This window comes from Dipodomys spectabilis, unplaced genomic scaffold, assembly GCF_019054845.1.
Source record: "Dipodomys spectabilis isolate Male_0828 unplaced genomic scaffold, ASM1905484v1 ptg000030l, whole genome shotgun sequence".
Taxonomy (NCBI): Eukaryota; Metazoa; Chordata; class Mammalia; order Rodentia; family Heteromyidae; genus Dipodomys; species Dipodomys spectabilis.
Genome location: NW_024870707.1, coordinates 3,526,789 through 3,554,761, shown reverse-complemented (window position 1 = coordinate 3,554,761; position 27,973 = coordinate 3,526,789). Strand labels below are relative to the sequence as shown.

At 34.9% G+C, this 27,973-nt stretch overlaps 2 protein-coding genes and 2 pseudogenes across 2 annotated transcripts; all 4 read left to right on the top strand.

Annotated features, from left to right (window-relative positions):
* The first annotated feature begins 4,957 nt into the window (after positions 1 to 4,957).
* LOC122104729 lies at positions 4,958 to 5,995 on the top strand (annotated as a pseudogene).
* Positions 5,996 to 14,337: 8,342 nt separating this feature from the next.
* Positions 14,338 to 15,270, top strand: LOC122105149 (olfactory receptor 5W2-like). The gene has a single exon (XM_042676288.1). The coding sequence runs from the start codon at positions 14,338 to 14,340 to the stop codon at positions 15,268 to 15,270; it is 933 nt and encodes a 310-aa protein (XP_042532222.1).
* Positions 15,271 to 19,563: 4,293 nt separating this feature from the next.
* On the top strand, positions 19,564 to 20,525 carry LOC122105160 (annotated as a pseudogene).
* Positions 20,526 to 27,019: 6,494 nt separating this feature from the next.
* LOC122105150 (olfactory receptor 5W2-like) lies at positions 27,020 to 27,973 on the top strand. The gene has a single exon (XM_042676289.1). The coding sequence runs from the start codon at positions 27,020 to 27,022 to the stop codon at positions 27,971 to 27,973; it is 954 nt and encodes a 317-aa protein (XP_042532223.1).

Sequence of the window (27,973 nt, the reverse complement as noted above, 5' to 3'; positions counted from 1 at the left end):
CTTTTTATGCTTATGTGGTGGTGAGGAATTGTACCCAGGGCTTCATGCATGCAAGACAAGCACTCCACTACTGAGACACCATCTCAACCCTTTAATCTTAAATTTAAACAATGATTAGTACTTTCTCTATATTAAATAATATGTTTAATTCTATGAAGTTGAGAGAATTTTATGTTCACATATTTTAATAAATGTCATAATGCATTCAATTTTAATCTAAGAAAACATAGGACCACATGTTTCAGTAATATAAATAAAGTCATTAAATTATTATTGGTAGAATATAGCCAATCATGTAAGACCCAGCGTTCTGTTTCCTAATGAATGTGTTATAATTCAGAGACTCTAAATATTTACGCAGTGAGACCAAAGGAGAATATTCTTAGGAAAGGATCACAAAGGTTCAATAGCTATGTGCATATGATCATATAAGATGACATTGATGGAAATAAACTCTAAGAAATGGAAACATGAGGCTTCTTATTTTGCTTAATGTGTTATTTTTGTTGTTATTTTTATGCTTTTGTTATTGTTTTTGATTTCTGTAATTTTTGTCTTGTATGTAAGTTTATCTGCTTTGGGAATGGGAAGGGTAAGCACAGAAATGGTAGAACAAAGGGTGAACTAATCAACAGTGAAACTGACTAGACACTAGAAACTCACTAGACACTATGTTGGAAATGGGAGGACAGTTGGGAGGGAAACAATTGGAGCAAAGAAGGGAAGAGGTGATATTTTTCAAAAAGAAATATTCTCATTACCTGGCCTACATAATTGTAACCCTTCTGTAAATCATCTTTTCAATAAGCTTTTTTAAAAAAAAAAGATTCGCTTACTTCTATGTAGTTTGTGATTAATTTTAACATTCTTCAAAATTCTTCATGTCCCTTTCAATTAATATTAAAGAAATATATTTCCAAGTACCTATTATGGTGTGTAAAATATTTCATAGTAGATTTAAGTAACCAACAATATAGTTCTCACTGTATAATATAAATTAACTTAAATAAATGAGAACATTTAAAATTGCTAGCTCTTCATTTTCCTTGATCTGTAACAAATAAAAATTTCATCTCCCCAAACATTTTATCTCTAGTATTCCAATATAAGTACTCATAACTACAGTCTTGCTTCTTTGCATTGCCTCTATGTCTCAAAGAGTCTAAAGGTAACAAGTCCCTACATTTTATTCATTCCATAATCATTTAACTTGGAAATTCCATTCCTGAACACTTATGCCAGATTCAACTTTCTCATGCATTGTATTTTTGTAAAAAAATATGTGTACCTTTGTTCATCATGTAGTTATTACAGATATGTATTCTTCTACTATAAAATTTTCATGTGTGTTAGGTGCTGATACTGGGGATTGAAGTCAGGGGCTGAGTGCGTTCTTTACTTTAAATTTTTTATAACTCAAAGCCGGCCCTCTACCACTTGAGCCACACCTCTTCTTTCAAGGTTTTGCTAACTAGAGATAAGAGTCTACCTTTCTATCCCATCTGTGTTTGCACTGTAATCTTCACATTTCAGCCTCCTGAGTAAGTAGGATTATAGTCATGAGCCAACAGGACCAGTCAATTTAAAAATTATTATTACAAGGTGCCATCATTAACCTGTCCGTATTGATCACTGATTTTAGATTTGGGGAAATTAGCACTTGGAGTTGAAGATTATTACAAGTGAAGATTGCTAATAGAAAATTAAATTGCTGATGAGGCACTTGGCGATTCAGCTAGAAATGGACAGTATTCCAGCATGGTATATTCTCATGACTCATTTCACGTGAAATTCTGCATGCTGCTTCTCGTTGTATTGCTGCAGAGGAATAGGGGATCTGACCTGTCCATTCTTGCACACACATCCCCACTCTCTTCCTGGAAGCAGATGAGGCCTGTGGGCTGGGAGGATATGAGAAAGAAGACTCATATGGAAGAGCCAGAACCAACCGAGCTGCCTGAGAACTCTGTTTCGATTTTCAATGACAGGAAAATTAAATTCTGTACAGTTAATCACAATCAATATTTCCATTAATTACTTATATGTTAAGTAATATATACTCATAATGTTTTCAAGGCACATATTTAAATGATCAAAAAGAAGAAGAAAAGAGGTTGAAAATTTCTAGTTGAAATAGTAAGCTGGGTTTTTTGTTTTGTTTTTTTGGTAGCAAACTCCTTGAGTTGCAGGCAGAATGGTTTAGTTCAATTAAAAAGTTGTGTGGGAAAATGTATAATCCCTAGGGTGGACAGTAGGCAGTATTAAAAGGATATTTTTAGGTTTGGCATTAGAATATATTTGAAAAGTTAGCCTTTTTTTCCAAATAAATAAAATCATCAAATCTTAAAAAAGTCTACTTTGCCATTTCTTCTAAGTTTCATTCAGCCAATAATGGTGAGTCTCAGACATAAGTTTTAAATATATACTTAATAAATTCATTTCTATAATGCATATTTATTTTTGCAAATACTTTTATGTTTAGCATTAATAATATTTGATACCAGAAAATATTAACATTTATTAAGTGATTATTAAGTCTTGAGTGCCTATTTATGTATTCTGTATATGTATTTCACATATAACAAAACCATCTCATAAAAGCAGAATTTTATATAGATGATCACAATGATAATAAATGTTACCTAAATGGGCTTGAATTCTAACCTCCTAATATTAAAAGTTTCTATTATTGTACTTGTGTTAGTCTCTAGAATTTAAATTAAATTGGAATGAATGAATTGTGTGAATGAAATGAATTAGGATTAAAGTATGGAGAGTAGTAAATGGGAAGAGTAATTGTTGTGTAATCTTTGTATAAAATTACATTCTAATAATGCCACTTTTAGATACTGATTTGTGGCAAATTATAAAATCACATTTGTTCATTTTAGTCAGGGAATCTATTTCACTTTTTCTCTTATTGTTTATAATTACCAGTTACAAAGAACTTGTGCAAATAATGAGACTATCCTGGGATGCATTGATATATATTTATATATATATACATTTGCACAATGCTAAAATCAGTGTAAAGTTGCCTCCTCAAACATTTACCATTTGTTTATCAAACATATACATTCAAAGTTTTCTTTTGAAAAGGACAGTAAAATATAATATCCTGCAGTACAATGGCAGACTAATGCTTCTTACTTGTAACTAACCAGAGCTTAGCAGCCACTACCCTACCACCCTCTGTTCTAGAGTCTCCCTAGCTTTTATTCGGAACCACTCAAATCTCAGTACTGTGACATCATGCTACTACATCTCTACACTCTGTAAAACCAATTCCAATTGCTGGATTACAAAATCATAAATTTTAATAGTTTAAGATAGTTATTGTTTTGTATATAATATTATAAGTGACAAATTATATTTTGCAGTCCTAGCAAACCTGTGATTTCCATTTTTGTGCACACTGTAATTACCTCTCTATTTGTGTCTAAACACTTCCATAGCCAACATCTTGCTTAGTATATAGACTTACCAGTTCTTTGTACGTGGTCATGCATTTGTTTCCTCTTAGTGAATTGACTCAACACAGAATGGGGCAGTGATCTAGCTCATATCAAAACGGTGAGATGAAAGGCTATCTCGGGCTGGGAAGGTGGCTCAGTGCTAGAGCGCTTGCCTTGCATGCCTGAGGCCCTGGGTTCAATTCCCCAGCACCACATAAGCAAAAAGAAAAAAGCCAGAAGTGACACTGTGGCTCAAAAAAAAAAAAAAAAAGAAAAGAAAAGAAAGGCTAACTCAGAAAAAAGTGCATACATAAAAAGTAAATAAACAAACTCAGCAACAAAATAAATACATAGTGATCTAGGTCAATCATACAGATTAAGTTGTGGTTGGTGCTCCATTTATATAATAAGCCTATATTTTGTATGTGAATTTTCTGGTTAAAACTGTGTTCTGAAATTTCCTAGACAGAAAATTGCTTTCTACTGCAGTATCAGGAAATAATATTTTTGTCTACTTACTTAAACTTGCACACTTGCACACTTGTCTACTTACTTGAACAAACACAATGTAAATAATAAAGTCCAAAACATTTGATAGTTTAATGATATTTTTCTTAATATACATTAATTGGACAATGATGTTCATTTTTGTGTTTCTATATATGCATATAATATACTTTGATCAACATTACCCACTTTATTAATCTTTTTATGATAATTACATAGCCCTGTACAGCACACATGACCAAAAATTAAGAAATACTACATGAAGACCATAGCTTAAATGTTAAAAAAAAACTTTCCTGAGTTTATTTAAAATGGTATATAATGTATTCACTTGAGTAGTGAAATAAATTTTTATTTAAATATAATAAAACATAGATTTTTTAGTTGAAGTCAATCATACCATCATAAAGAAAACAACAATAAGCCAGACCCTAGTAATCCTGTAATCCTACCTATTCAGGAGGCTGAGATCTGAGGATCTTGGTTCAAAGCCAGCTCAAACAGAAAAATCTCTGAGATTCATATCTCCAGATAACTACCAAAGAAAAAGCCAGAAATTGATAAATGACTCAAGTAGTAGAGTCCTAGTCTTGAGCAAATAATAGCTCAGAGCCAGTCCTGAGTTTAAGCCCCAGGACCTGCACACCACACACACACACACACACACACACACACACACACACACACACACACACACACAAACCTCCTCTTACTACACTGACACTATAAGTTAAGATTTTAAGATTCTGGATATTAAATGTAAACAGCAAATATTAAAATATGTCTTCATCATAAATAAGCAAATGCAATATCCCTTGGGTACTGTAGAAAATTCTGTTTGGATATTTACTAATAGTGAAAAATATGTTTAATTACACTTTTAAAGCTTTTGAAAGTTATAGAATTTTTGGTTCAGGAAATGGTTACAACAAGAGAACGTGACATCCAAGTATTGTGTAAGAGAGGTGTGAAATGACATATTACTGTTCAAGTCATTCCCACAGATGCAGCCTGAAAAGTCAGATGCGGAAGACAATGGTTCCACAGTGAAGGAATTCATCCTGCTGGGCTTCTCTAATCTTCCCAAACTCCAAGGGCTCCTCTCTGGAGTGTTTGTCATCATGTACGTAACGATTCTGGTAGGAAACAGCCTCCTGATCATAATAACCAAGTTTGATCCTGCCTTGCAGAAGCCCATGTATTTTTTCCTAGCTAACTTTTCTTCCCTGGAAATCTGTTATGCGTCAGTCACTCTCCCTAAGATTCTGGCCAATATTTGGACTCAGGATAGAAGCATTTCTCTGCTGGGCTGTGCCACCCAGATGTACTTCTTCATGGTACTGGCAGGGAATGAAAGTCTCCTCCTGGCTGTCATGTCCTATGACCGCTATGTGGCCATCTGCAACCCTCTACGCTACCCACTGCTCATGAACGCATCGAGGTGCATTCAGCTAGCAACTGCGTCTCTGCTCAGCGGAATCCCTATTCCCACCGGGCTGACATCTACAATATTCTCTCTGAATTTCTGTAAATCCAACGGCATTAACCACTACTTCTGCGATGTACGTCCAGTGCTGAAACTAGCTTGTGGTGACACTTCTGTGCCTGAACTCTCCATCTATGTGGCATTTATGCTGTTTGCCGATGTTCCCTTTATGCTGATCCTTGCTTCTTACAGCAAAATCCTTTCCACCATTTTGAGATTGCCAACAGCCCAAGGACGGGGTAAAGCCTTCTCTACCTGCTTCTCACACCTGCTGGCTGTAATTTTATTTTATGGATCTGCTAGCATTGCCTACTTGAGGCCCAAGTCCAGTCACTCTGCAAACATTGACAAGTGGCTCTCTCTTTTCTACACCATGGTCACTCCCATGTTCAATCCAATGATATATAGCCTTAGGAACAAAGAGGTGATTGAAGCACTGAGGAAATTATTATCCTAAGTGCTGTGGATTACTTTGATTTACTTCTTTTTGTCACTCAGTTACCCAAGAAACATGTTAACTTGCACCTACATTATGAGAAAATTCTAACTCATAATGTATTTTTGTGTCATTACTTATGGCCTGAAAGTTACCTTTTATGGTAGGAAAACATGTATTTTCTTTTTTTTAATTGTGAAAATACTGTACAGAGGGGTTACAATTACATGGGCAAGATAATGAGTACATTTCTTATCAAGCATTGTAGCCTCTTCCTTTGTTTCCCCTTCCCATCCCTTCCCATCTCCCACCCTGAATCCTCACCCACCCAATCCTCCCTCCCTCCCCCCCACCAAAGTGGGGGGGGATATCTAAGTGTGTTGTATTTCTCCTGTAAATGTATATACTGAGTGAAAATGTTATTTATGTTCTAAATGTAATGGAAAGTGACCTATAACTTATTTTGTCTATGTAATTTATTTTTATTAATAACATTTCTTTTGAAAATCCTTATGTATCAACAATGTCAATGTGCAATCATTTTAATGATTTGGGGTCTAAGATGCTTTTTCCATGAATTATTTCCATGTCCTCATTGAGCATATCTTTCTTCCAAAGCACTAAAGATTTTAATATTTACAGATTTTTAATATGTAGGTATACTTGTACATATCATATTACATAGCTGAAGGACTCCTTGGGAGATAAGGTGGAGGGTAACTTAGGAGGAAAGAACAGATAACATTGGAATGCTATCTGACTATGTATGTAGGTGCATAGGTATCTCACCGACAGCTGTTGTACAATGGTGGACATGGGAATGGGGAAGAAAGAGGAGTGGAGTAGGTGGGTCAATCTGACTAAAATGATAATATATGGTTTTGTGAAACACCATAATAAAATTGCCTTATACAATTAATGTGGAACTAAGTAAAATGAAAATGTAAAGAAGAGTAAATGAACCATTCTCGAGAACCTCCAGAGTAAGTGTTGTTCCTCGGTATAATTTCACAACACAAACAGCCCTCATGATACAGAAATTGAGAAGGCCCTACTGAAGTGAACACAGTATTTCTATTATAATCATCAATATGTTTTTGGAAAAAAAGCATAAAGGCCGATGACACTGTGAAATGTTCCCCAGGTGTACCTTGGAAATGAGCACTTAAAATCCATGCATTTCCATCTGGTTAAAGACCGTGAACATTCTTTTTAAGCTTATTAATCAATATCAGTGTCTGCTCAGTTTGTTTGCTTGTTTAATGTATTACTTCTCCTGTTGTTGTTTACTTTCTTGAGTTCTTTATCTATTATACAGTATCCCCTGTCTAAAGCCTGCCTGGCTAATTGTTTTCTCTACTCTGTGAGCTGCTGCTCTTCGCTGTGGAGCATTTCTTTAGCTGTGAAGAAGTTATGACTCAATTTGATGTAAAAGGGGGTTCATTGTGTCCTGTCCATCTGTGCATGTATGAGAACTTGTACACACCCCCTTTGCCATGCTCGCTCAAGTCCTTCTCCACACTTCCCCACCAGTCATCACGTTTCCCTGTCCACTCGGTACAGGACGCTTTTATTATTCCTGTCTTTGATTTCTCTTGCTTTAGTATATATATGCTCATTGCTCACATTTTTTACCATGCTATTTTCAAATATACATACCATTCTTTAGTCAGGTTAACCCTTCCCTTACTCTCACTTTCCCAAGTACCTCTGTCTCCTACTACACTTTCCCAAGAGTTCCCATAAAAATTTGTCTTCCCTTATGTCAACTATTAAGTAGTTAAAGTTCACTTAGCTACTTTCTGCATATCATTTGCAAGTAGAAATCCTTACGCTCTGTGTACCTTTCCTATGAATATCCTCCTTTGGTCTCACTGTGTGTGAATGCCTAGAGACATGCATAATTTATCATGTCCTAGTCTATTACTTTTTTTTAACATACAGTGTGTTTTCTTGTGTTGACTTACAGGCACATTCTAGTTACCACAAATGAAGGAAACCATGAAACTTACATTTCTCTGGGTCTAGCTAACTTCACTTAAAATATGTGTAATACCTACGCGCACCTAATAATATAATATTCATTGAGATTGAACTCCACCAAATGTAAAAAAAAGGGTTTTTTATTGCTGTGATGTTTTCTTTTCCTTTTGATTTGTTTTTTTGATTATCTGTCTTCGGGAATTTAAGACTGGCACAGAAATGGAGGGAGGAAGGAAGAACCACTGCAGCAGTGGTACTCACTAGACCTGGTGTTGAAAAGGAACTGTACAACTTGTGGGTGGGTACTGGAGAGAAAATCTTGGAAAGAGTGAGGGAACAGGTGACATTGCTTAAAATAAATGTACTCTTTCCCTGACTTAACTGTAATGCATCTGTACATCACCTTTATAATAACAATGAAAATGTAAGAAATAAAAAAAAGAATCCTTATGCTCACAGGAGTAGTATAAAGTAGCAACATTCACCAGAATGGAAAATAATTAGAAAACCTTTCTTCAGGATAAATAAAGAAGTCTAATTTAAAAGTGTGTGCATACACACACACACACACACACACACGCACACTCACATTCATGCATGCTGGGATGGAACTCGAGGCCTTATGCTTGCTAGGTAAGTGTTCTAACACGTGAGTTATGCCTAGCCTCCTTGTTGACTATTTTCAGGAAGGGTCTCTTTTTTATGTCTGATCTGGCCTGGCCTGTGATCTTCCTGTCTGAGCTTTCAAAGTCCCTGGGTATAACAGGTAAACACCACTATGTTCCCCACTGGATGAAACAAATCGTTGTGCATGATTGCACACAGCCTTTGTTTGACCTGGATTATAGACAACTTATGTTTTCCTGGGGGGATAAAAACCACTCATTTCACTGATTCCCCAGATTGCCAGGATTATAGGTTTGAAGTGCTTCCCTCTTTTTCGTTTGTTTTTTGTTTTTTATTTTTTGTTGTTGGTGGTGGTGGTGGTCATGGGCTTGAACTCTGGGCTTGGACACTGTCCCTGAGCTCTTCTGCTCTAGGTGAGCGCTCAACAGCTTGAACACCAACACTACTTCCAATTTTCTATTAGTTTATTGGAGATAAGAGTTTCATGGACTTTCCTGCCCAGGCTGGTTTTGAACCATGATCCTCAGATCTGTTTTCTGAGTAGCTAGGATTACAGGCGTGAGCCATCAACTCCCGGCTTCCCTTTTCTTATAAGGAATATACTTGCATGAAAGTCTAGAAAGCTTTAATTAAGCTAATTATTTAATTTCCCCAAATAATGTATTTGTTTTTGTTATTGACAAAAATAAGTCATTTGGGGGAACTTCTGTGTCATTTTTTAAGAAATCTAAATGGCCCAGACATAATTATAGATATTTTAATTATTTTCAAATAACCATGGTAAAGGATTTTCCAGGCAGGAGTGTTAAGTATCTATGTTAATGGCCCAACTGCTGCTGAAAGTGAAAACAACCTTCTAAAATTAATACTATTACAATCACAAATCTACAAAACAAATACAGCAATAACTTATTTTTTATGAGCATGTGTATGTTTAAATTAATTTTCTGATGGTAAATATGTTGGACATATTTTACTTATGTTTGTGATGGACCTATGTATTTATTCATTTCAGGTGTTTCTGTTCAGTTTATTTACTGATTGAAAGAAAGAATGATTCTTTCAATTCATTTGTGCATTCTTTTTAATTTGGATATCATTCTCTATATGATCAATATCTGCTGAAGAATTTCTACCACTCTACAAGTGGTCACTTTACTGATAATTGTTCCCTTTACCTTGCAGAAGAAACTTTCTAGTGTGATGGAAACTCATTTGTGAGTTACTGCTGCTATTTCCTTCTCAGATTATTATCATTAAGCCACTAAGAAGAAAAGGATGATTTTTGCAGAAAAAAAATGGTGAAACTGGTAATCATCATATTATGCAATGTAAGGAAGAATGAATAGTTATCACATAATTTTTCTCACATTTGGGATTTCAGACAATGGAAAAGATAATAGAAGTGATAGAGCCAATTTATAAGACCAGAATCTACACTAAGACCAAAAGGATTGTGGAGTGGACAGCCCCATATGAATGAATCTGCAAAAGGCAATGCATTACTTCTCTTTGTTCTGAACTCTCCACTATAAAAATATGTGAAATAGTTAAGAATAAATGTTTAAAAAGAGATTACATTTCAGATTTTTATAAAGCACTATAAGAAACACAAAACTATACCAAATATCCACAAATATAGTAGATAAGTTTTTATGTGCACAATTTACACTTAATTCAAATATTAGAATACATGATTTTGAAAATACAATAAACTAATGAAATCGGTGAAATGTAAGAGGGTTATACATGGTTTGGAGATGGTAATATTAAATTCTTAGTAGAACAGGTGACATTTAAACCTTCTCTTGACATGAATGTCCATGGCACAGCTACAGATGACTATAAAAAGAAACAACAACCCAGATGTATTCTAAGTGATGTGTTTTTTTAGGATGTGCCAGTGGCTCACACCTATAATCCTAGCTACTCAGAAGGCTGAGATCTGAGGATCACGGTTCAAAGCCAGCCCAGGCAGTAAAGTCCGTGAGACTCTTATCTCCAATAAAACCACTAGAAAACTGGAAGTGGCACTGTGGGTTAAGCCTTGAGCTGAAGAGCGCAGGGACAGCGCCTACGCCCAGAGTTCAAGCCCCACAACTGACCAAAAAATAAAAAAAAGTAAAAAAAGATGTGACATCCAGAAAATGAAACATTACTGAAATTCTGAGATTTGATACAACTTGGGTAGATTTGGAAAACCACAAGGGAAAAGTTGCTACCAAAGAACCTCTCCCATATGATTGTATCGTGCTTGATGGGAGAATAGTGAACACGTGAATTGGAAGGTAGTTTAAGGTCTGAACAGGATCATAGGAACAGGGGTGTGGGAGAAGGTAGAGTGATCACTACAGGTATGTGTTTCTTAGAGAATATTCTGGAAGCAGATGATGTTAAAGTGTGTCCAACCTAGGGAACAAATCAAATAAACCAAAGAAATGAATTCTTTTCGAGTATGGATTCCATACTCTATAATCAAAAGATTATTGAAAGTTAGTCAAAAAGTTTTTCAAAACCCTGCAAGATGGTGGAGAATAACTGCAATATGAACAAGATTGAACAGTACAAAGAAGATGGAAATACTTAAATCAGAGGGGCTATTTAAGATCAAAGGGAAGATGACACAGATAAAATTTCATAAGAAATGTACTCATTACCTTGCCCATGTAACTGTAACCCCTATGTACAGTATTTTCACAATAAAAACTTATTAAAATCTCATATGCATATATTCTGCACATTGTAATAATCTGCAGTTTTCTTTGTGATGCAGATAGATTTTGTGAGCATATCCAAGATTTTAATTCCCATGTTTCTTAAGATGTTCTGAGGGGAATATAGGAATGAGAAATGTAAGTAATCAGCTGTTTGCATATCACAAAGCCCAAGGGAAATCTATGCAGAGAATTACGTCCCAGATGCTATGTAGTATAGGTCAATACTGTCTGCCGAACATTTAGTTATCAAAGAACCGCTCATCTTGGTAAGTTCAAGAGTTTAAAATTAAACTTGGATCTCTTAATTTTTGATGAATATGAGGGTTCTGTATCATTTATGTATCATTTTGTTCCGTCTTACTTAGTTTGAAGAATCCCAAAGTCTCCTGACCAAATTCAGATGATTTCATCTAAGAACTGGATGATTTCTATTTCAGAAATGAAAGACAGTGAGTGAACTTATTTGTATAAAAATGTTAAAAATTTGCTTAAAGTTGAGGAGGAGGAGATAAGAAAGGGGGTAAATTTGATCAAGATACATTATAAGAATATATGGAAATATAATGAAGTCCCTTTGTACAATTAATATATACTAACAAGAATTGAAGTAAAAGTACATATATATATTTTTCCATAATGGGGCTTGAACTCAGGGCCTGGACACTGTCCTTGAACTCTTTTTTGCTCAAAGCTAGAGATCTACCATTTTGAGCTACAGCTTCACAAGTTTTTGTGTATTTGATGGAAATAAGAGGCTCTTGGGGGCTTCCCAGCCTATGCTGGCTTGAGAACCTCAAATCTCAGCCTCTGGAGTAGACAGGGTGTGAGCCACCAGTGCCTAAGAGAAGATATTTTTTATTTGTTTTCTTCCTATTTCCATAAGCAATCCTTTTCTCATTTAATCATTGTGTTGGTATACATGTGAATGTAAATTGGTTTTTAGTTTCTTTACTGAATTAACATATAATCAAAGTGCCACATTACAAATAAATAAGTAAACTAATACTATATGAAACATATACCATACATATTTAGGTAAAAAGCAACAGGAAAAATTTACTCCTACCTACGTTACAATATGATTTCCAGTATTTCAGTGTATATATATATATGTATATATATATATATGTACATATATATATATACATATATATATATAAGTGAGAGTACATTACATATTTATAGATACACATATACTCAGAGAAGCCAGAATACCACTGAAAATTTGTCTCTCATTTTGTTTCAATTATTTTCTTTGTTAGTTGTGCATGGGGGAATACATCTGTACCCAAACATAGGTGCGTACAAAGTACCTAGATCAAAATCAACCCGTCCTCTGTTCTTTTCCCTCTTATTAAAACAATTTGAACAGGTTTTATTTTTCTATTTATATTCATGCATATAAAGTACTTTCATCATATACACATTCATTGTTTTGTCTGTTTCAACAATCATTATTTTGAAAATGGATTTTCAGTTTCTATCTTACTGTTTCTCTGAATTATCATGTGGTTAACTCTTCAAGGGAAAAAAGAATATATCCATTTCTGCCAGATTCTCATAATTGTTAGCTTATAATATTCTGAATTTTGCTTGAATCTGTGGAGATATTTCCTTCTTCATCTCTAACTTTATTTGAGTGGCTTTCCTATTTTGTCTTAGTTCAGTTTGTTAGGGGATTGTCATTGAGATTCAACCTCATGTTAGAATGGCCATTAACAAGAACATTAACAAGAACAAATGCTGGTGGGTATGTGGCCAAAAGGGAACACTACTGCACTGTTGGTGGGAATATAAACTTGTTCAGCCAATCTGGAAAGCAGTATGGGGGGGTTCCTTAAAAAAGCTGAACATAGAACTCCCCTATGACCCAGTAATTCTACTTCTGGGCATTTATCCAACAGATACACTAAAGCCACCACCACAGCCATGTTCATTGCAGAATTATTTACCATATCAACCCAGATGACTCTCAATGAGTGAATGGATCAATAAAATGAAATATACATGCACAATGAATTCTAATCAAACAGCAGAATCACATTGAACCATTCTTAAGGAAATGGAAGACTTGCACAGGATTATGTTAAGTGAAGTAAGTCAGACACAGAGAAACAAAGGTTTCATGGTTTCCCTCATTATTGGAAACTAGGAAGTTACTATAAATCTGGAATTTAGTACATTGTATGAGAACCAAGTGGTTATAAGTGAATTAATTGAGTTATACTAGAATCTATGGAGAACACAAGCAATATAATTCTTTAGAAAGATTAAGACAAAGCCTTACAAAAGGAGTACTAGAAAATGGGTACTTTCAAAGGGAGTGGGAGGTGGAGCTCAAGAGAATGGGGTTAGAAAAATGAACTGAAAAATGTGTAGCATGCAGGCAAGAATGCATTGTATATGCCTCAGAACTGAGAAAAATAAGGGAAGAGTTGGGAAGAAGGCAGGTGAAGATGTTGAAGGGATGATACAGATGAAGATGCATCTCCTTCGCATACCTACCTAAAGAAGATAAAAAAAATAAAAATAATAAAAAGGAAAAAAATATAATAAAATGGAAAAATATAATAAAACTCTCATACCGCATCATATACTGAAAACTACATAGTATAAGAAAGTAGAGTAATAGTACAAATTTTCTTCAGTCAGTTGTGTGCTCATATTGATAAGACTATTTTTCTTTCCCGACGGGTATTTTAAGCCTAGTAAATTTTAATGCTTTATCACAGATTATTATCTCTAGAATTCAAGTTTCATCCATATCATTTTGAGGTAAAAGAGAAACTAAAGATATAGAATGCTATCTGAAGTGTTATATAATAATATAACCTGAAGTGTTATATAATAATATATAATAATATAATTACATATGTATGTAATTATCAACTACATATATATCATTTAAAAAATCTTATATACCATCTCAGTTTTTGCTTTGTGTTATTATTATTTTTTTCTTGTGAGAATACAATGGCTTTGAAGCTTGACAAAAAATGTACATTTCTCTCAGGAGGGAAAGAAAATTATAGAAACAAATTATGTTTTACTTCACAGATTTCTTCATTGATGTGCACAATAAAATATGAGCAGACCCTCTTTTGAATGTTTCCACAATAGAGAAGAATGGACAGAGGAAATTGCTCTTCCTTAAATGAATTCACTTTATTAGGAATTACTAATAACCGTGACTTGGAAGTTATGCTTTTCACCATGTTTCTACTGGTCTATCTCATAAATCTTCTGGCAAATCTTGGGATGATCATTTTGATCCAAGTGGACTCCCAGCTTCACACACCCATGTACTTCTTCCTCAGTCACCTCTCTTTCTGTGACCTCTGCTACTCCACGGCCATTGGTCCCAAGATGCTGGTGGACTTATTAGCTCAAAGGAAATCAATTCCTTTCCTTGGCTGTGCTCTGCAATTTTTGATCTTCTGCATCTTTGCAGATGCTGAGTGTCTACTGCTGGCAGTGATGGCCTTTGACCGGTACAAGGCCATCAGCAACCCCTTGCTCTATACCGTGAACATGTCCAGCAAAGTGTGCACCCTGCTTGTGACTGCAGTTTACCTGGTGGGGCTGACAGATTCATTGATACACACCACATTGACATTCAAATTATGTTTCTGTGGTCCTGATGAAATTAACCATTTCTTCTGTGATATGCCTCCACTATTTCTCCTTTCCTGTTCCGACATTCGAATTAATGAATTGGTTTTATTCACGATTTTTGGGTTTATTGAACTGAGTACCATCTCAGGAGTCTTCATCTCTTACTGTTACATCATCTCATCAGTGATCAAGATCCGCTCGGCTGAGGGCAGGTTCAAAGCTTTCTCTACCTGCGCTTCACACTTAACTGCAGTGGCCATTTTCCAGGGGACCATGCTCTTCATGTATTTCCGGCCGAGTTCTTCCTATTCCTTGGACCAAGACAAAATGACATCTCTGTTTTACACCCTTGTGATTCCTATGCTGAACCCTCTCATATATAGCCTAAGGAACAAGGACGTGAAACAGGCCCTAGAAAAACTGAAAAATAAAATGTGCTGTTAAATCATTATGTTATGTATATAAGTATACATTCTTCTAGTGGTGGTTGTCTTTCTAATACTACATTGAAAGACATAAGAAATACAGTTGTAACTCATAGTTTGATTTAATAAAATGTGCATTTGTACTAGACAAACTAAGAAAATATTGCACACATGTCATTTATATTAATATATTTATTCCTTCAGTGTGAACATTTTCCTGATATAGTTGTGTCAAAGTTTCATTTATTTGTATTTTTCTTTTAATTCCAATTATGACAAAATTTAGTGAATATGTTCTAATATTTTTGCTTCATATTCCATGAAAATTTCCTGCTGACATTTATGTTCTAGTTAAATCAATTGGCTTTAAGTGGCTACTTAAATAATTCAGATGAGCCTCAAAACCTTGTTGAAATAAAAAAAGATTGCAGAATATGTACCAAGGCATAAGATCTGATTCTAGTGGACCAAAGAATAGTTTTTATGGATATAGATTCTCATAAGCAAAGGATGCATGTCTGAGAGAAGATTAGATTTTAGGCGGTGCACAGCAAATTGAAAATTATTGCAGTAAACAGGTCTGTATATTTATAAAGCAAATCAGGGTAAGATCTAAATACTTCTGTGTGATGACATGCTTGAACAATACTACCTCCAGGACATTTCCACTGAAGAAATAGTCTTGTAATTGTTCACAGATACCCAATTCAATCATTATTTAAAGTTAACCTTGTTTCCATATTCTGGAGTTCATTTTGATGAGCATCATTTTATATGGTCATATGTATATAGCTATTGGGCTATTGGGAACCTCTGCTAAGATTATTCTAATCATATACTAATGATAACAAATGAGCAAAACCATGGAGCCTATCTTTCTTTGGGTCTGGCTTATTTCACTGAATACGATCTTTCCCAAGTTTTTGTATTACCTTATGAATGGGGTGGTGTCATTTTTTCTGATAAAAGCATAGAATTCCAGTGTGTGTGTGTGTGTGTGTGTGTGTGTGTGTGTGTGTGTGTGTTTAATGATGCTGATGCTAATTGAAATGATCTCCATGATATGGATACAGGTTGTTTTGTTTTATTTTTAATGTACTATTAACAGTTCTTTCTTTGGTCTTTCTTTTTTTTCTCCTCTGGTTTACTCTCCATGGTGACTGTCTCTGATATCTATACCTTTTGTCTTGTATATAAGCTTATTTGATTTGGGGAAGGGAAGGAGAAGCACAGAAACTGTGGGACAAAGGGTGAGCCAACTCCACTGCTATACCCACTAGACAACATTTTGGAAATGAACTTTCCAACTTGGGGGGAAGGTGATCGGGTTGGAGGGGGGAAAGTAGGAGAAAACGAGGGCGGGTGTAACACTACTTGAAAATAAATTTACACACTACTTTACTTATGTAACTGTAATTCCTCTGTACATCACCGTTGCAATAATAAATAAATACATAAATAAATGTACCCTGTTGTTTTACATCAGTATCTCCAATATGGTAATTATTGTGCTTGCGGGTTTTTTGTTGTTATTGCTGATAAATTTTAATGCTAATCCAAAATATGTGTGTAAAGTCTGGACCACAAAAAATGCAATGCCCACTCATATAATTATTTTAAGTGTTTTTCAGATGCTAGTAAAAGCAAAGTTAACCAAGGGCATTGTACATTCTACACAAGCAAACTCACAGACATGCACGGACACACTCACACATGCATTGGCCTCCATACACTAACACTTCTTACAAAGTAGATAAAATGAATACTTGGTAATGGATTGTCAAAGACCTACACATCAATTTCATTAAACTTTAAGAGTACACATTTTTGATATTTGCTTCTGTCATTTTTTTCTGCTTGAATTTGGCAGATGGCTTGAGTAATGATGTCACTTCTTGAGAAAACATGGAATCAGCCATGTTTTATGAGTTATAGTTACAGAGACAAAAAGCCACTAGGATATCTGGCTGTCTGTGTCAAATATCTTGTTTTGGAATACAAGTAAAATCCAAGCATCACTGTTTTCAAGAATTATGTGGTCAGGTCAGAAGAAGACATCATATCGAAAACAGCTCTGGATTCTTGTGCTAGATAAAAGGATCAGAAAGATTCTAACTACATACTGTCTTCTCAATTAATGTTCAAATTTTCTGAAGTATACCTTAGTAAAACTGGTATACCTCCTGTACCGTATACTAAGATCCTACACTTCAACCTGCTGATATATTATAGGAGAAGAACTGAAGGAGATGGAAATTCACAAGACTAGAACCTTTGAGAATTGAATTACTGCCAACATGAAACAGGTCCAGAGCTGTTCCTGACCCTCTTAGTTATATACAGACTGAATATCAGGATGGCCAGGAAAATAAATTTAGGTTCCCACCAGATATTGAATTAAAGTGTTGTCATGTTTGATTATGTAAAACAGTCTTCTTCAATCTAATTTTTTGAATTTTTTTTGGGAGAGTCCTGTCATGGGCTTGAACTCTGGGCCTGGGCGCTGTCCCTCAGCTCTTCAGCTCAAGGCTAGCGCTCTACCACTTGAGCCACAACACCACTTCCGGCTTTTTTTCTTTTTGCTTATGTGGTGCTGAGTAATCGAGCCCAGGACCTCATGCATGCAAGGCAAGCGCTCTACCACTGAGCCACCTTCCCAGCCCCTAATTTTTTGAATTTTTAATGCAGAATATTTTTATTACTTCCCAAGTAACAACACTCTACATCTAAAAGTTATGAATCTTCTGTCTGAAAACCCCTCACAATATTTGGATAAATATGAAATACATGAATTATTTCATATTTATGCAAAAGATTAAACCAAATTTGGAATACTAGTATTGTAAAGTAGACAAGTAACACAAGGATAAAGAATTAAAATTTCAACCTTTACTGAAATTGCAGCAGTATCCTCAAAGGAAAATTCTTAACCAGAAATCTAATTAATCATAGTTGAATAACACAAAACAGTAAAGGCAGTTTTCAAAGATGTAAATCCCAAGAGTAACCAGGAGAAAATAAAATGTGATTTCCATGTCATTCACAGACCAGGAATAAGACGAGAAAGACTTTCACTTCTCAGGTAAGTTTCTGAAGCCCATTTGATTAAATGGTCATAGAAAATAAAATTTTATTTTAATTGGAATAATAAGGAATAAGATTGAATAATGAGTAAATTAATGATTTTGAACTTACATGTTAAATTAAAATGTCTACAATTTATTAGCCAGTAATATTTTCTTGTTACACTTGTGTGAGATTAACTGATAACAATTTTTAGTGTTGGTCAGGATTAATTACCTTCAGATTTTAATGAAGATTTTAAAATCACTTTGCATATGATATTGTGAAAGTAAATTTAAATGTGTTCTATTTGTATTTAAATGAGTATAGTTAACAAAATGCAAAGACAAATGTATTCAAATTCCAGCTCATATAAGTTAAATTCAGTTTTTAAGTCTAGGAAAAAGGACAAAATACAGATTCCCTCCTAATTTTAGTAAAACAAATGAGCAAACATCTATAGTGCCCTATATGTGCACATAAACCCAAACAGAAACATAAGGAACAGAAGCATAGATCTCCCCTCAATACCTGCTGGTTGTTACCTTAGCTTAATAAAAAAGTCAAGTAAAAAGCCAATTTTAAATACGAATCATTGTAATAGCCTAGTTTTCTTTTCTATGACATGGGTTTAATTTCTTAAAGAAATTTGTCCATTGGAATTGAATGAGTTATACAATTGTAAATATGCTACAAAACAAGTGACAGAGTGATATAAGAAATCAAATAAGACTTGTTTGTTTTGTCAATAAATTTTAAATACTAAAACAATACTAGAATAATTTTCTATTATTAAACTATATGCAATGTTACTGTGCGTCAATAATGTGCAAGTTTAAGGATTGTATTTACTTTTGCCTTTAACTTTGGAATTTCTGACACAATATTTTGGGTATCAACACAGGTTTAGTTTACTCAGATATTCTACTTGAGAATAAATGAGAGTGACTAAGGTAAGCAATTTCAGAAATATTTATATATATAAACAAATATACATGTGTATATATACATATAAATATACGTGTATTTGTAAATTTAGGAAAAAGTTTGATCAGAATACATTAGTCATTTGGTTTTAATTTTTAACAATAATGCTCCTTTAAGTAGGGATATATCCTTGGCCTATTTTCAGAGAGTGAATAGTATATACAATTAATCTCATATGCACAAGCTTAAATACGGAGAGGCATCAATACTTAATTTATCACCTTCCTGATCCTTTTGTGACAGTGTTTGAAAAGAACAAAGGAGAATGATCACTGGAAATTGCTCCTCAACAACTGAATTCCTTCTCTTGGGAATTACCAATAACCCTGCAATGAAAGTGGTTCTATTTGCTACATTCCTTGTTTTGTATCTCATCAGTTTCATGGCAAACCTTGGCATGATCACCTTAATCAGGATGGACTCCCAGCTTCACACACCTATGTACATTTTCCTCAGCCACCTCTCTTTCTCTGATCTCTGCTATTCTACAGCTGTAGGGCCCAAGATGCTGGTGGACCTGCTCACCAAGAGTAAGTCAGTTCCCTTTGCAGGCTGTGTCCTGCAGTTCCTCATCTTCTGCATCTTTACTGATGCAGAGTGCATGCTGCTGGCAGTGATGGCCTTTGACCGGTACAAGGCCATCAGTAATCCCCTGCTCTATGCCGTGGACATGTCCAGCAAGGTGCGCTTCCAGCTCCTGGCTGCAGTTTACATGGTGGGAATAACAGATGCTTTGGTGCATACTACATTGACATTCCGCTTATGTTTCTGTGGGTCCAATGAGATCAATCATTTCTTCTGTGATGTGCCTCCCCTTCTGCTGATCTCTTGCTCTGACACACGCATCAATGAATTAGCAATATTCTTTGTCTTTGGTTTCATTGAATTGAGCACCATCTCAGGAGTCCTCATCTCTTACTGTTACATCATCAAGATGATGTAACAAGATGATGTAACATCAAGCGGATCAAGATCCGCTCTGCTGAGGGCAGGTTCAAAGCTTTCTCCACCTGTGCCTCACACTTAACCGCAGTGGCCATTTTCCAGGGGACCAAGCTGTTCATGTATTTCCGGCCGAGTTCTTCCTATTCCCTGGACCAAGACAAAATGACGTCTCTGTTTTACACCCTTGTGATTCCCATGCTGAACCCTCTCATATATAGCCTAAGGAACAAAGATGTGAAACAGGCTCTTGACAAACTAAAGAATAAAATGTGCCTCTAAATAATTGTATTGTGTTTACTGGTACACATTCATCTAGTGGTTGTTGTTAGTGTAAAATTATATTGCATGATATATACAAAATATAGTTATAAATCATGTCGATTGAGGTACATCAAGCTCAGAGTGACAAATGGCTATGTTTTCTTTCATTGAACTAAGCTAGACCTAAAATGTACTTGGACATGATAAATTACAAAGGACTCTATCCACGCACTTGCAGTGACACCATTAAAGATACTTTTAGGGAGAGAGCACAAGGCAAAGTACCTATGTGCCTCTGATCATATAAAATAATTATGAAAATGATCTCCAGGAAGTGGAAATAGGTTTTCTTTGTTGCTGTTACTCTTTTCCTTTCTTTTCTTTTTATTTCTTTTGTTCCTTCAATTCTGTTTTTGGGATGATAAGGGAGGGCACAGAAGTGGAGGGACAAGTATCAACAAATATTACTCACTGGACACTATGTTGAAAATGAGCTAGTCAGCTTGGCAGTGAGTACAAGAGGGAAAACAGCTGGGAGAGAAAGGGAAGGGGGGACATCGTCCAAAAGAATTGTAGTCATTACCTGACTCATGTAACTCTAAGCTTTCCATATCTCACATTTGTACTAACAATAAAAGAGAAATACACTTTTATCTCATAGTTTGATTTCATAAAATATGTAATTTTACTAGATGAAATTATAAGAATATATTGCAGATTTTCAAACATGCCATGCCTAGTGACTGAATTTGTTTTAATATATTTATTCCTTCATTTTGTAAAATTTTCATGATTTAATTGTATAAATTTTTGTTTATTTTTTAATATAATTTTAGCTATGATAAAAAATTAGGGAGGTAAGAGCAATCCCACTTTTGGGCATTTACCCAAATGTTGACAAACAAGACCACACTAAAGCTACCAGCACGACTATGTTTATTGCAGCATTATTTACCATAGCTAAGATATGGAATCAACCCAGATGCCCCTCAGTAGATGAATGGATCAAGAAAATGTTGTATATATACACAATGGAATTCTATGCCTCCATTAGAAAGAATGGCATTGCCCCATTTGTTAGGAAATGGAAAATCTTGGAAAAAATTATATTAAGTGAAGTAAGTGAAAGAAACATAGGTCTCATGGTTTCCCTTATTTGCAATAACTAGTATATGTCTGAGACAAGCAGAAAACGTCAGATAAGTTGATGTTAGGGAAATGAACCCTAAGATATGTATTCAAATGTTTTTTTTTTATTTCATGCAATTGTTTCTAACACATTTATAAGATTATTTCTTTGTTGCTTTGTATGTCCCTCCCCCATGGTATAACCCCTGCTTTCACTATATTTGATGTTGGTATAATTTGCGGAGGGGAAGGGAAAAAACACATTGTTTATCTAGGGATACAGGTGGACCATTGAAACAATGAGATGTACAAGTGGTTATGTCGAAAAACAAACTTTACAACTTTGGTGGTGGGGGGAGGATGATTGGGTGGGGGGCAGTGGGAGGATGGGAAGGGTTGGGAAGGAGAAACAAAGGAGGAGGCTACAATGCTTGATAAGAAATGTACTCATTATCTTGCCCATGTAAGTGTAACCCCTCTGTACAGTATTTTCACAATAAAAAAAAATCACTATAAGACAGAATAAAATTTAGGGAGATAGAAACATTAGGGAATGTTTTCTAGCATTTTTGCTTTATATTCCCTGAAATTTCAGTGATTTATTTCCTACTGACATTTATGTTTCAATGAAACATATTAGGCTATGATTCCTTAAATAATTTAAAAAGCATTGTTGAAATAATAAAGACTGTTAAATATATTCAGGGAATGATAGTCAACTGCAATGTGCCAAAGAAAGGCCCCTGCATATATTATATTAGAGGAAGCATTGGATATTAGGGAGATACATAACAAATAAATTCTTTAAGTAGACAGGTCTGTATATAGTAAATCGGGTTCAGGTCTAAAGAACGATTTAAAAGATTCTTCTGTGTATGACAAGCTTGATCATCACTTCCTCCTGAAAATTTTCTTTTTGTCTCTCATAAATTTTTGTCTCAGTCCTGGTGAAATAGTTCACCGTCACCCACTTAAATCATTATTTATTGTCACCCTAGTGTTTTACATCAATATCTCCAATAAGAGAATAATTAAGATTTTTAAAAAATTACTTCTTATACTTTCAGTGAAAATCCAAAATATTGTTATAAAACTTGACCACAAAATAGTCCAAGAGAATACAGTGCCCTTAACATAATGACTTTAATGTTTTTCAGGTACTAATAAAAATGTGCTGAGGGGATTGTATGTTCTTTATACATACATGATTTGAACACACATACAAACATATTCACATATGCATGCGCCTCTATACACTACACTAACATTACTAATAGCAGATAGAATGGACACTCAGTAATGGATCATCAAAGACATAGAAATCAATTTCATTAATTTTAAGGAGTATGTATTTCTGTGTATATCTTAGATATTTCTTACTGTCATTTTTTTCTGTTTGAATTTCTCTGCTAGCTTAAGTGATAATTCAGCTTCTGGAGAAAACATGGAAACAGCTATGTTTTATGCATTACAATGAGAGAAACTGGAAGTCACTCGGTTACTCAGGTTTTCTGGGGACTAGTGTTAAATATTCTCTTCTACAATATTTTGAAATACAAGTAACTTCTGAACATCACTCTTTAAAGTACTTGTGGTCATGTCAGAAAAAGATACCAGATGAAAATATCTATGATTTCTGGCTCTAGATAAAAAGTTCTGTAAGATTCGAACTACACACAATTTCCTCAATTAACATCCAGTCTTCCTAAACTGTACCTTAGAACCATCATTGTGATATCTTGTGCCATGTTTTGAGGTCCTTACCTTGAACATGATGGTATGTTAGGATATAAGAATCTAGGGAGGTAAGAAATTTACAAGAGAAGAACTTTTGAAAATTTAATTATTCTCCATATCCACAGAATATCAGGATGCCCTATGTACAGGAATTTAGGCTCCCAACAGATACTGAATCTGTCTGGAATTTGGGACTGTATTGAATCTGTCTGGGATTTGTGACTGTAGTCTCTAGACCTGTGAAAAACATTTTCTTGTCACTATTGCTTATATGCGAATTGATCTATAGCATTTTATTGTAACTTCTCAGCTAGACTAAGACAAGGAACGCAAGAATGCATTGACTGAAACCTGTTAACATGGAAACAAAGGAGGACTGGCCATGACTGGATTGTCCATTTCAGGTGAGCAAATTTTCCACCCAATTGCCTTATCTTCCACTCATAAATTCACATTTAACATGGCACATATTGACAATTAAATTATTTGCTTTGAGGAAGTAACTTAGAAAAATACAAAGTCGCTCACACAAGATATCTCAGAACACTCATTTTTATTACAGCACTATTCATAATAGTCGGTGTACATAATCAGCTTAGGTAGCAATCAATCATATTATCCTAGAGTGTATAATTCAGTCTTCACAATTCCTTCCCCTGTTTGTATTATTTACAGCCTTAAATTATGTAAAGTGATCTACATTATTAATTTTGGTTTTAAAGTGACTGGTAGTATAGTTTGGGGGTAATAAGAGATGCTACCAAGAAATACTTTGACATGTAGAGGATGTAAGTAATGCACTTTATGTAATCTAACTCTGTACATTGTACTTGCTACTGTCTCTTCTAAATATATGAATGAAAGAGATGTCATGTTTGACTCTAGGTAATACACCCTCTCCTTTAATCTAATTTTTATGTTAAAAAGAGTTTTAATGTAGAGTATTTTTATGATTTTCCAAGGTGCAACTCTGTACTTCTAAAAATTATAACTCTACTGTCATGAATACTCGTAACAGTATTGAGAACAATTTGAAATATATGAGACATTTTACATTTACAGAAAAAAGATTGAGCCACATCTCTGGTCTTTTTGATGTAATAGGAATGGCAGATAGTATCACAAGGGTAAAGAACTAAAATTCCAGCCTTTAGATAATTGCTACAGTACTCTCGAAGGAAAATTCTGAGACAGGAATCTAATTAATTATAGATGAATAACACAAAACAGTGAAGGCAGACTTCTCAGAGCTATAAATCCCAAGACTCACAAGGAGAAAATAAAATATGATTTAAATACTGTTCAGGTACCAGAGATAAAAACAGAAAGAACTCAACTCAGGTAGGTTTCTCAAATCCTTTAATCAAATGGACATGAAAAATAAAACTATTTTATTGGAACAATGAGGAATCAGATGTTAAGTAGTGTGTAAATGAGTGATTTTCATTCTTCTTGCCAACTTAAACACTCTGCAGTTTAGTAAATTTAAATTTGACTCACAAATTTTTTGTGCATCAAGGTTGATTACCTTTATAGTTTTCTGATGATTTATAAATAAATGATTTTTAAAAAATCCAATGCAAAAAAAAACACATGGTACATTATAAATATTAGGAACAATAGCAAGCAAGGAAAAAAACCCACTTGTGTCGCTACCTTGGGGCTCAGTTCACATAGCATCAACTTATCTGAACTTTCCTGCTTGTCCCAGACATATACTAGTTATTGCAAATAAGGGAAACTATAGGACATATGTTTCTTTGGACCTGGTTTACTTCACTTAATATAATTTTTCCAAGTCTTTCCAGTTCTTAACAAATGAGGCAATGTCATTCTTTCTGATGGAGGCATAGAATTCCATTGTGTGTGTGTGTGTGTGTGTGTGTGTGTGTGTGTGTGTATTTTTCTTGATTCATTCATCTACGGAGGGGCATCTGGGTTGGTTCTACATCTTAGCTATGGTAAATAATGCTGCAATAAACATAGTCGTACTGGTAGCTTTAGTATGGTTTTGTTTGTGATCATTTGGGTAAATGCCCAAAAGTGAGATTGCTGGGTCATAGGGGAGCTGTATGTGGAGTGTTTTGAGGAACCTCCATACTGCTCTCCAAAGTGGTTGAACAAGTTTACACTCCCACCAACAGTGCAGTAGGGTTCCCTTCTGGCCACATCCCCTCCAGCATCTGTTGTTATTAGATTTCTTCATTATAGCCATTCTAACTGGGATGAGGTGGAACCTTAATGTTGTCTTGATTTGCATTTCTTTTATGGGTAGAGAGGTTGAGCATTTATTCATATGTCTATTGGTCATTCTTATTTCCTCTTCAGAGAAGTTTCTCTATAAGTCTTTAGCCCACTTGTTTATCAGACAGTTATTTCTTTGAGGATTTGTTGTTGGGGGATTTAATTTTTGAGTTCCAGGTATATTTTAGATATGAGGCCCTTGTTCATTGTATGACTAGTGAAGATCTTTGTATTGATCTTGCTAGCTATGTCCTTTGCCATGCTGAAGCTCTGTAGCTTCATGCAATCCCATTTGTACAATCTTTTTTTGATTTGTTATGATTCTGGGTCTCTATTGAAAAAATTTAGGCCTGTGCCTAGGAGACATAGGGTTTCTCCTATTCCTTCCTGTAAGTGATATGGTAGAAGTAAATTTAAATTTGTTCTATTAACATTTAAATGATTGTAGTTAACACAATATTTAATAAATGTAAACTCAGGTTCATATGGTTGCATAGTGTATTTAGATCTCGGAGAACTAACAGTTAAAAATCGCTTCTAATTTTCCTAAAACAAATGGACAAATCTCGACATTGTGTGAAATATGCACATAAATGCAAATAGAAACACTAGAAACACACAAATAAACTTCTCTAAAATATCTGTTGTTTGATTCCTTAGCTTCATATAAACTAAAAATCCAATGATATACAAGAATATTTGTTATAACCCACTTCTTCCTATGACATTGGCTTCATTTTTGTGGGAAATCTCTCCACTGGAATTGGATGAGTTATACATAGAGGTTATAAATGTACTAGAAAACCAGTGTGGCAAGAATTAATATAATATGTCAATAAGACATGCTTGATTTTTCAATAAATTCCAAGCCCAAAAATATTAGAATAATGTTTATTGAGTTAAGTGCAATATTATTCTCAGTGTTAAAATCCATGAAACAACAAAATGAGTGTAAAAAATATGAACCTTCTTGAAGAGTATGAAAGTTTCATTACTACATTTTTGCCCTTTTCTCTTTAACTTTAGTATTTGTGTCTCATCACTTTGGATTTTGAGGCAGGTTTCATTTATACAAACATACTGAGAATGAGTGAATGTGAGTAGGAAAGGAATTTCTGCTGTATGCATTATATATATATGTATTGCATATATATATGCCTGCATTTCTGCATATATATACGTATCTATCTAGCCATATAATTTAGAAACAATGTTGATCAAAATACATCAGGCATGTAGTTCTCATTTGTAACAAAACAATGATAATGCCCCTTAATGACATAAACTTGGGGTATATTTTGAGAGTGAATAAAATAATGTATACATTTTCTCTTACATGATGAAGTTTAAATATGCAAAAGTATCAATACCTAATCTGTCACTTTCCTGTTCCTTTCTGGACAATGTGTTTCTGCAAAGAACCATATAGAATGGACATTGGAAATTGCTCCTCAACAACTGAATTCCTTCTCCTGGGAATTACCAGTAATCCTGCAATGAAAGTGGCTCTATTTGCTACATTTCTACTGGTATATCTCATCATTGTTATTACAAATCTCGGAATGGTCACTTTAATCCAAATGGACTCCCACTTTCACACACCTATGTATGTTTTCCTCAGCCATCTCTCTTTTTGTGATCTCTGCTATTCCACAGCTATAGGGCCCAAGATGCTGGTGGACCTGCTCACCAACAGTAAACCAATTCCCTTTGTTGGCTGTGCTCTGCAGTTCTTCATCTTCTGCATCTTTGCTGATGCAGAGTGTCTACTGTTGGCAGTGATGGCCTTTGACAGGTACAAGGCCATCAGCAACCCCCTGCTCTATGCTGTGGACATGTCCAGCAAGGTGTGTTCACAGCTCCTGGCTGCGGTTTACTTGGTGGGAATTACAGATGCTTTGATACATACTACATTGACATTCCGTTTATGTTTCTGTGGGTCCAATGAGATCAATCATTTCTTCTGTGATGTGCCTCCTCTCCTGCTGATCTCTTGCTCTGACACACGCATCAATGAATTAGCAATCTTCACAATCTTTGGTTTTATTGAACTGAGCACCATCTCAGGAGTCCTCATCTCTTACTGTTACATCATCTTATCAGTGATCAAGATCCGCTCTGCTGAGGGCAGATTCAAAGCTTTCTCCACCTGCACCTCACACTTAACCGCAGTGGCCATTTTCCAGGGGACCATGCTGTTCATGTATTTCCGGCCGAGTTCTTCCTACTCCCTGGACCAAGACAAAATGACGTCTCTGTTTTATACCCTTGTGATTCCCATGTTGAATCCCCTCATATATAGCCTAAGGAACAAGGATGTGAAACAGGCTCTTGAAAAACTAAAGAATAAAATCTAA